This window comes from Myotis davidii, unplaced genomic scaffold (genome assembly GCF_000327345.1).
Source record: "Myotis davidii unplaced genomic scaffold, ASM32734v1 scaffold424, whole genome shotgun sequence".
In the NCBI taxonomy this organism is placed as follows: Eukaryota; Metazoa; Chordata; class Mammalia; order Chiroptera; family Vespertilionidae; genus Myotis; species Myotis davidii.
This window is the reverse complement of record NW_006295827.1, coordinates 159,636-170,815: the sequence shown is the minus strand read 5'-3', so window position 1 is coordinate 170,815 and position 11,180 is coordinate 159,636. Positions and strand designations below refer to the sequence as shown.

The 11,180-nt window shown below is 40.6% G+C and overlaps 1 protein-coding gene across 1 annotated transcript in view; it reads right to left on the bottom strand.

The window, feature by feature from the left end:
- Positions 1 to 11,180, bottom strand: part of TPST1 (tyrosylprotein sulfotransferase 1) — a 52,880-nt gene that overhangs the window by 20,047 nt on the left and 21,653 nt on the right. Inside the window, exon 2 of the mRNA XM_006770842.2 lies at positions 2,593 to 2,791. Coding sequence (XP_006770905.1) covers positions 2,593 to 2,791 — 199 coding nt within the window. The remainder of the gene's footprint in view (positions 1 to 2,592; positions 2,792 to 11,180) is intronic.

Here is an 11,180-nt window from a genome sequence, read left to right as displayed (position 1 = left end):
AGCCAATAACAGCGACGGACTGATCCATTGGCCTGAAAAGATGTCCTAGTGCATTGCTTGGTGAAAAGGAGAGGAGAGGAGAGGAGAGGAGAGGAGAGGAGAGGAGAGGAAGAAAGAAAAACTCATTTGAACCCTGTAAACACATATGCCAGGCTGCAAAGCCACCAGGCTCCTAATAGGACTAGTTCTTGCAAAATAGCAAAGGGATGGGGGTGGTGGGAAGGGAAGATTAACAAACAAACAAACCAAAAAAGCCAAGAAAAAACAATGCAAATGTATTAATGCCACTGAACTATACATTTATAATGTTAAATGGTAAATTTTATGTTATGTGCAACATTTTGGTTTACAATATATATTGATGGGGAAAATAAGACATTTTTGGGGGGCTAGCAATCTGAATCTGTGCCAGTAATCTAATGTACTTTCTTTATAGTCTATGATTAAGATTAAGTCACTGCCCCTTTCTCCACAATTTGGTTTTGCAAGACCGGTTTACCTAATTATTATTCCCATTTTACAGAGGCCATAAATCATGAACAATTCCGGGAGGGGGTTATCAACGCTGGCACCAGGCCAGGTCTTTAGGTGTGGTCTCACAGCCCCTATCCCAACACTTAGGGCTTTTTGTAAAGCCTGCAAAAGGTCCAGAAGTCCCATCCCATATTTGGGGGACAAAGAAACCGAAGGGTATAAAGGGAAAGCTTCCTCCATATTGGCTTGCTCAGGATTTGGAGAGGAAGAGTCTCCCCTGAGTCACTGTACTGGTACATGTGAAACATCTGAAAATAAATGGGTTTTTCCTGTGTCTCCAGTACTCCTGCATATTTTTTGGTCGCCTGGTAAATTCTGTAACAATATATTTGGTCATTCAGATGACCAAAATATATTTCTCAGATATATCTGGTCTTCATCCACAATTCTTGGCTCACAGCTCTCCAACTCCTTATAATATCTTAAGTGATGAGAGAAACAATGGTGTCTCTTGTTAATGAGGTGACTTTTGGAAACAACCCCAGGGTAGGGGCTGGTTGTCACTGGAAATAAACCATGTGGTTTGAGGTTTAGAACATTCAGTCCCACCCCAATTTTCAGGGAGGGGAGAAGGGCTTGAGGCTGACAATGGACAGTGGTCAAAGGCTTAATCAATCATGACTATATAATGACGCCTTCGTAAAAAACCGAAAGGACAGCTCTTAGACCAGCCATGGACAAACTACGGCCCGCGGGCAAGATCCGGCCCATTTGAAATGAATAAAACTAAAAAAAAAAAAAAAGGCCGTACCCTTTTATGGAAATTAAAAAAAAAAAAAAAGACCGTACCCTTTTATGTAATGATGTTTACTTTGAATTTATATTAGTTCACATAAACACTCCATCCATGCTTTTGTTCCGATCCTCTGGTCCAGTTTAAGAACCCATTGTGGCCCTCGAGTCAAAAAGTTTGCCCACCCCTGTCTTAGACCCTTTTTGGAGAGCTTCCACCTACAGGAACCAGAATGCTACCATGTGCTGGTATCAGCCCCATGAGGCTAGAAGCTCCTTTATTTGGGACCCCCCCCACCACATAACTCTTTGTCTCACTATCGATTCCTATCCTTTCATCTCCTTAGTAATAAATCCATAATTTAAGTGAGTAGATGGGTTTTCTTGAGTTTTGTGAGTCATTCTATCAAATTAATTAAATCCAAGGAGAGTCATGGGAACCTCTGATTTGTAGCTGTTCAGTACAACCGGGGCTGCAACTGGTATCTAAAGTGGAGGGTGGTCATGTGGGAATGAGCCTTTCCCTTGTGGAATCTGATCTGTCTCTGGGTAAATGGTGCCAGAATTTAGTTGCATTCCTGGACACCCTACTGGCGTCAGAGAACTGCTTGGTGGTGTGGGGAAGCCTGTACACACAAGATGGAATTTGGTCTGAGAATCCTTTCATTATGCATATTTTACCACAATTTAAAAAAAGAATACATTAAGGTCTGATTTGAAGTAGACTCAACTGGTAAGGTATATATATTCAGATTAGCTCTTGAGTTTTCAGCTTTTCTGAAACAATATTTCATAAAGATGTGAACATACGTTTTCAATGGGAAAATTTATAATATACTTTAACAGCAACTTTTTCTCAATCAGAAGGTAATTTATTGCATGTTTAATAATTCTTCTAATGTAGCCTAGGGTTAGTTTTTAAGTATCAAGAAATCATGCCTCATCTAAACAAAGGTTTCAAAGTAAAGTAGTCATTAGATTCAAAGAAAAAAGAAACTAGAATTAAGTGAGGTTGCTAGGTTGCTAGTAATTCTGGTATTTATGCAAATTTGTGGTAAATCAGCTATGAGTATAAATCTCCCCAACAGTAAGCACCATCCTAGAAAATGTGCAAAATATATTTAAAAATTGTCCCCATAGTTCCTGGGAAGAGCCACAGTTTTCCTTAAAAAATGCAGTGGAAGACATATGATAATATAGCATTTTACAAATAGAATTTTTCTACTTTAAAATAATTTTCTAATCACAAAAAGCAAGAGAAAAAAACTTTTCAGGATTCAAATTCTATATCCAGTTTTCTCAATTCACTTTAAAAATCTCACTTACCCTTCTAGTGTTTTCAAGGATTTTGGGATCAGGTTTTCCATAGTTGGGTGGATTGGCATATGGGTCATATCCAAGTTTGGCAAGCATGGGTGCAATCACTGCCATGTCTTGTAAAACGTCTGGAGGTATTTTCCCAACCCATTTTGATAGAGCTGCTACATTGACTGGCTTGATGACTTGGTCTGTTGATCTCTCCACTCTGGAAACAATAGAATATGAATAAATATTTATTTAAAATACAAAAAAAACCAGTGTTCAAAGACCACTGAAAATTATTTTTGATAACTTTAAAAATGTTAAGTGTCTTCATTATAATGCGGACGCTGACCAGGCTTAACAGTATTTACCAGAAATTGTTTAATATGCTAAATTTGACTAATTATTGGCAACCTCAGATTTCTAGAAATAGGAAAAAGGATGAGCTGATACCATCTGCACAAAATGTGCTGACATTTTAATTACAATGTTCAGAAAAAAATACAACTGCTTAGAAAAACAGCTAGTCGACTTACTCAAAATGCACCAAAAAGAAAAAAGACAGGACTGATGAATGACTAGATGGACAAACATGTGATAAAGCAAATATAGCAAAATCTTAATTGTATAAATGTAAAATCTTAATTATGTAAGAATAGTGGGTATAATTCTTTCCATTCTTTGTACATTTGAAAATTTTCATAATAAAACAGTGGAGAGAACCATGATCCACTAAGAATACATAATATTCATGTGTTCTATTTTTCTGTTGACTTCCTGAAGAACTCTACTTTCCAAGGAAGAAAAAGAGGTGCTGTTTCTGACTTTTAATATTACAAAATAAATGTGTTCTACCTCTTAACCTAGAAACCTACTTTAAGCTTGTATTGACTATATTCACAATATTTTACTAAACAACTCATAATCTAAGGAAAAATATAATATAAAATGACATCTAGATACAAATTGGTTCTGAATTAGCAGATTTTGGCCAAATGACTAAAACAAAAGTGCTTAAGAGAGTTACACATCATAACATAAGTCATTCAAACATGGTATTCAAACAAAGGTAACAACCCTTTTTCTTTAAGTATGTGGCCTTTCACTGAAGATAATCACTATATGATGAGGAATCCCTCAAAGGGGCTCCCTGCCTAAAAAGACAAGAGAAAATGAAATTATTCTTCCCTGGTGTAGGGAGTGGCTATAGGGTTAAGCCTTGGACTGACCTGTTGGCAAAGCCACAAACAAGTCCCAGCTTAGAGGGCACAGCCCTCTTAGCACAATTAGGCTTGACCTTATGATGCTCCCTAAATCTTATCTGGGAAGCTAATGAGCTGTGGGAGATGCAGCAAGTGCTGCCAAAACAAGTGAAACTCACAAGAACATTGTAACTATGGTGACCACTACCTTGTTTACCTCTGACTATAAAATAAAGGCTCAGCTTGCCTCTGGATCTCTCTCTGTGGCCTCAGCCAGGCACAGGAAGATCCACCTAGACTCAGCTTATTCTCTTTGTCTGTCTTTTCTACATCCTTCACCGCTCCCCCTCAGGCTCACCTAACTCTTGGCTGTGCTGGCATGGCACACCCTGGGATTCTGTGAGGCCACTAGCTCCAGGTTTTTTCCCTGCCTCAATAACCAATTATTTTTTCCTCTCTTAAAAATTTATCCCAGACTCCACTTAACCCACAGCTCTCTTCACTCTACACATTTCTCCTGGATGGGTTCACCTCTAATGATCCTTGCTTGACTTTCTTTTCTCTCCTTTATTTTTCTTTTTTTTGAGAGAGGAAGTGGAGGGAGGTGAAAGAGAGAGAAAGAGAATTGATGTGAGAGAGAAACATCAATCAGTTGCCTCCCTGATGTGGCCTGACCAGTAATCCAACCCATCACCTTTTGGTGTACAAGACAACTCTCCAATCAATTGAGCCAGGGCATTTGCTTGACTTTCTTTACCTGCATGGAGAACATCCTGGCCCTAGCCAGTTTGGCTCAGTTGGTTGGGCGTAGTCCCATGCACCAAAGGGTTGCTGCTTTGATTTCTGGTCAGGCTCATGCCTGGATTACTATAAAAGCCTCATAATTTTCCCTGTATTTAAATAGTTGGCTTTCAGCCCAACTACCTAAAGGTCCACCAAAATATAAGGAAATTCTATGTCTTATTAGTCTATCACCAGCACTAGCACATGAACATAAAATAGGTACTGAAAAAATATTTGTTAAATAACAAAAAAGTTTTTCATGAAATAAAAAACTTACAAATTTAGTTTGTACAAACTTGATCAAGAGAAGTCAAGGATCATACCTTTATAAGGAGATCAACTGATACAAGATGAAATAACTAGAGAATATTCAGGTACAAATTGCATGATATTTACTGTGGATGTATTAGGAGTGTTAGAGAATGAGAGCCATGTCTGCAGAAATAAACATCTCCAGCATAAAAAAAGTTTTATAGTAAACAAAGAAAAACATTTTCTGATCATTCTATGTCAGGTACTTTGCATATGATATCTCATTTAAACCTTAAAACAACCTTAAGAGAAAGATATTATCAGTCCTCAGTTTTCAAATGTGTAAACTGAGACCCAGAGACAGTTAAGTGAGTTACCCAGAATCACAGAGTCTAGAAATAATGAAGTTCGAATTGGAATCCATATCTATCTGACTCCAAAGTCCCCAGTTTCTCTATTGCCATATTATTAGTTAACTTAACACATTGTATGCGGGAAACATATTTATACATTTTACGTATTTATACGTTCTACCAGTGTAGTAGAGCACGGGACACATATTAATACGTTTTTTATAGACTAGTGGTAGAATGAGGGTAACGTATAAATACTTAAACTAAAGTTATCGTAATTTTACTGAACGTTGCCATTTGCGCAAAAAATTAGCAAAAATGGCCCACGCCACCTGTTAGCGCGTGATAAAAACTACCCGCAAACAATGTGTTAATTTTTACATTATATGCCTCCCTGAAAACCTTGGCCTTTTGCCCTGAGTAGAGTGAGCAAGTTGGTCTGCCACAATGGCAGGATCATACAGATGAACTATACATATAATCCGTATATATCATGCTGTGCTGGTACTGTTTAACAGCCTGCTCTCCATGGAAGAAAAGGCCAGGATTTGTTGCATTTACTGATGACTATAGTGGAAAAACTCCCACCAAATGGCTGATTTCAACCTACCAACACGAAGTCACCAACTGCAGAGTTCGGAAGAGATGCACAAAATGAGCTTTCTGCAGCTGGGGCAAGCCAGCTCCAGCAGACCACTGGATATCTACAGGGCCACGGTCTCTTGTCCTAATTTTGGAAACCCAAAAAGCTCTAAGAACTAAACATATTCCTGTAATTCATTTAGTAGTGAAACAGGGCTTGAACTTATCAGAATCTATGTATAGGCTTTATTCTACTTGATATAAACACCCACACTCTTTGATGAAATATTAATGTGTTTGATTACAGAGTGTTGAGCCAGAACCAACAAAATCCTATATAATAAAAGGGTAACAAGCAAATTGACCCTAACGGTGGAATGACTGGTCGCTATGATGTGCACTGACCACCAGGTGGCAGACGCTCAATGCAGGAGCTGTCCCCTGATGGTCAGTGCACTCCCACAGGGGGAGCTCCGCTCAGCCACAAGCCAGGCTGATGGCTGTGACCGCAACAGCGATGGCAGGAGCCTCTCCCACCTCCGCAGCAGCGCTAAGGCTGTCTGTGGGGAGCGAGCCTAAGCTGCAGTCGAATATCCCCCAAGGGCTCCTGGGCTGCCAGAGAGATGTCTGACTGCCAACTTAGAACTGATACCCTGGGGAGCAGGTTCAAGCTGGCAGGTGGACACCCCCAAGGGCTCCCTGACTGTGAGAAGGCGCAGGCTGGGCTGAGGCACCCCTCTCCAAGTGCACGAATTTCTGTGCACCGGGCCTCTAGTATCTATAATAATAAAAGTGTAATATGCTAATTAGACCAGACAATCAAACGACCTTCCAGGCAACCTTCCAGAAGAAGCCAGGGCGAGGGCTGAGGCAAGCCACTGCAGCTGCGAGGGCCAAGCCCCTTGCACGAATTTTGTGCATCGGGCCTCCAGCGTTATGTAATGTGCACAAAATTCGTGCATTCCGGGGGGTGGGGGTCCCTGTCTGGCCTGCGCCCTCTCACAGTCAAAGAGCCCTCAGGGGATGTCCAACTGACGGCTTAGGCCCATTCCCCAGACATTCTTAGCATTGCTGTGGAGGTGGAGAGGCTCCCATCATCACCGCTGCACTTGCCAGCGTGAGCCTAGCTTCTGGCTGACCGGCGCTCCCACTGTGGGAGCACACTGACCACCAGGGGCAGCTCCTGCGTTGAGCGTCTGCCCCCCTGGTGGTCAGTGCACATCATAGCAACTGTCAACCAGTCAGCTGTCTGCCCCTGGTGGTCAGTGCACATCATGGTGAGAGGTTGAGCAGCCTTAGCATATCATTAGCATATTATACTTTTGATTGGTCGAACGGCCGACCAGACACTTAGCAGTAGGCTTTTATTATATAGGATATGATCTTTCTAAAATCCAGAACTTTCTCAATTTTGAAACATATCTGTGTTAGGCAATGGAGCCACACATAAGGTCTTGTATGCCATGACTGGGAAGCTGGCTTTATCTTGACAATGTTGGGGGATGATAGAAGGGTTTAATTATAAGAGTGATATGGTAGAATATTCAGTGGTAAGAGTCCATTGAAAGATGGGACAATCAGGATCAGGAAAAACAATACAGATGTTCAAGTATATATTGGATGAGTTGAGAAAATTAAAGTTTCAACTAGAGCAAATGAAACAGAGCTAGAAGAAAGGAAATCTCTATAGATTTTTGAAAGAGATATTTATAAGGCTTACTGGCCAATTAGATATGGGGGAAGTAGAGAAAGGAGTCTAAATGAACTCAGATTTGACTTTAAGGACTGAATGGATGGTGTTATCATTCATTATAATAGAGAACATGGAGGAAAAACATAATGTTGCTTTGTTTGTTTCAGGTGTAGGGAGCAAAAAAAAGGGGGGGGGTAAATTGATAGTAGTCATAAAGTTATCAAAGGTGTAAAGAAAAATCAGAGATTGGAATGTAGCATGTGCTCAGTAATAAATAATAATTTTTTTTTTCATCCAGATTATAGCACTGGCTCATAAGTAAAGTGAAAGCCACTATTTACCATTAGGATTGAAGAAATGATTTAAAATAAAGTCCAACCATCTCTTGTCTGAAAGAGATAGAACTCTAAAATAAAAGAATTTGGAAAGCTTCGTTATATAACCAGAGTTACAAGATCCACTAGCAGCAAATGTAGTTCCTATGGACTCCTTAGGGGAAGAACTTGGAATCCTATTGCATTATCAATCAGGTGCTTCTCACTAAGACAGTAGTAATGGCATTTTATATTTATGAACCTGGGACCCTTCAGTCCGCAGGCCAACGCTCTATCCACTGAGCCAAACCAGCTAGGGCCAAATTAATCATTTTTTGAATACCCACTATGTGTCACATCAAGTGTTAGATACTAAAGATGCAAAGATGACTGACTAGGCCACAGCCCTCCTCTCAAGAAGATCAGAATCCAGTACGAGAGATAACATAGAAACAAGATTAATATACAGCATGATAAATGTAATGACAAAGGTTAGAAACCACATCATTGGAATGTAGAAAACAGAAGTAGGCTAATTCTTCTCTTGGGTGAGGACACATGAGTCAGGGTAAATTACCAAGTAGTTAATACAAGAGTTAGCATTGTATGGGTTGCAGGCTAAATCTAGTCTCACTGCCTGTCTGGCCTTTGAGCTAAGAATGGCCTTTACATTTTTAAGTAGTTTTTTTAAATAAAAAGAATAATATTTCATAACACACGAATCACATAATGTCATAAAGTTTTATTGGAACACAGTCACGCTCATTTGTTTACATACTGTCTATGGCTGCTCTTGTCCGCAATGACAGAGTTGAGTAGTTGAGAGAAGGACCTTATGGTTTCCAAAACCTAAAAGATTTACTATGTAGCCTTGTACAGAAAAAAGGTGTCAACCCTGAACTAAGAATGTATCTTTTTTTAAAAAATATATTTTATTGATTTTTTACAGAGAGGAAGGGAGAGGGATAGAGAGTTAGAAACATCAATGAGAGAGAAACATCGATCAGCTGCCTCCTGCACACTCCCCACTGGGGATGTGCCCGCAACCAAGGTACATGCCCTTGACCGGAATCGAACCTGGGACCCTTGAGTCCGCAGGCCGAAGCTCTATCCACTGAGCCAAACCGGTTAGGGCCTAAGAATGTATCTTAAGGGCATGTAGGATCTAGTGAAGGGGGAAGGGTCTCAGGAGATGTCCTTCCTCACAGAAGAACCCAATCAACATTTGCATACATGAGGGAACCTGTGAGTTTAGAGAATGGCACATGAGGAAAGTAAAGGATATACTAAGATTACTTGGTGAGGAGTGTGAGGGGGGAAAGTGTTTACTTTGCACTTATCAGGTTCAAGAAAGGTATGTGTTGGTCTATAAGGATGGATAAGTAAAATAAAATGAAATTGAAAATAAAAAGCAATCCTCCAGGAGGTCATTGTCTGTTGGTGAACCACAGGAACTTTCCCACTCTTTTTTAAAAATATGTTTTTATTGATTTTAGAGAGAGAGGGAGAGCAATAGAGAGACAGAAACACCTCTCTTCCATCGGCTGCCTCCCACATGCCCCTAGTGGGGATCAAGTCCACAACCCCAGGCTTGTGCCCTGACTGGGAATAGAACTGTAGACCTCTTGCCCTGACTGGTTTGGCTCAGTGGATGAAGCGACGGCTTGCGGACTGAAGGGTCCCAGGTCCGATTCCAGTCAGGGGCATGTACCTTGGTTGCGGGCACATCCCCAGTAGGGGGTGTGCAGGAGACAGCTGATCGATGTCGTTGATGTTTCTAACTCTCTATCCCTCTCCCTTCTTCTCTGTAAAAATCCAATAAAATATATATTAAAAAAAAAAGAACTGTAGACCTCTTGGTTCATGGGTTGACACTTAACCACTGAGCCACACAGCTGGACCAAACTTTCTACTCTTAAGAGCTGAGTTCCAAATCAACTCTTTGGGCTCACCTTTCCTCTCTTCCCATGGATTCTAGTTATTTAGCTTGGCTTTTTCTAAGAGGAAGCAAGGTGTAGCAGGGATAATACAGACCTGGAGTTGGGCCTGTATGATCTCACTTTGTGATCTAAGAAAATTGATCCTCAGAGTCTGGGGATAATGACCACTAGCAGGTAGAGACACAGTTTCAAAAAAATTGTTCAAATGCAGAGATTGGGAAACTATGGCTCAAATCTGGTCTGCTGCCTGATTTATAAATTAAGATTTACAAGAACACAGCCACACCCAGTGGTTTCTGCACTGTCTACGGCTGCTTTTGTTCTACAATATCAGAGCTGAACAGTTATGACAGAAATCATGTGGCCTGTAAAGCCAAAAATATCTGACCCTTTACAGAAAAAGTTTGCCATTCTGTGTTCAAAAGGGTACAGTGATTAGAAAGAAATGAGCCTGATCCAGAGAGCCTGATTTTCTTTTTCAGACAACAACCTGCAGGCTGGACGGAGCTCATCAAATCTCTCTTACTCTTTTGGTCCTTCCAGAAATTAACCAACAGTTAGGTCTGAAGTGTACTAGGGTATAAACTAGTTACCATTCCAGTATCTTCAAGTCTCCCTGGGACCTTAAAACATGACAGACTGGTATATTTCAAAATCTAACACCCAGGCACAGCACTGCAGGCAAGACACCTGGGAATCTGTAGGTTCTCCCCCACTGTTTAAGTGCCCAGGCTTCCTTCCCACTGTAGCATTCATAGCAGAAGGCACTCCTCCTAGGAGAATGGGGACAATGCCAAGGTCTTGAATGACTGACATGAATATAATCCTCCAAGACACTCATTTTAAAAGCATGGATCTTTCATGAGTCTTCATTGAACACTTACAGCTAGGCCGGCTGCCAAACCACAGGTGTGAATCATAATACACAGTAACTAAAGGAAACCAAATCCTCTGCACTAAAGCATCAGGACTAGAATGGACATGCACAAAGGCATGTGTAAAAGAGGACATAATCTATATGGCTAGAGTTATTATAGTAAAACTAAAGATGAAATACCATTAACTCATGTTTTCAAAGATTATTTCACTTCTAGAAAATGCTCTTGTTGTCTTGTGGAAAAAGATCTAAAAATGTACATACAACAGAAATTCAACTTTGTAAAAATAGGTTATATATGAATGTTATATATCCTATCTAATAAAAGAGAAACATGGTAATTAGCTGTACCTCCTCTACCCTTCCCATTGGCTAATCAGGGTGATATGCAAATTAACTGCCAGCCAAGATGGCAGCCGGCAGCCAGGCAGATTGAAGCAAACATGGGGCTTACTTGCTTCAGTGATGGAGGAAGCCAAGTTCCCCGCCTGCCGCTGCCGGACTCTGAGTTTGCAGTTTGAAACATTGTTACAAATATAGAAGCTAAACAAAACCCCAGAAACCTGCTTTCAGCCGGCAGGATCTCAGAGCTGGAGTTGAAACAGTGTTTCGATTA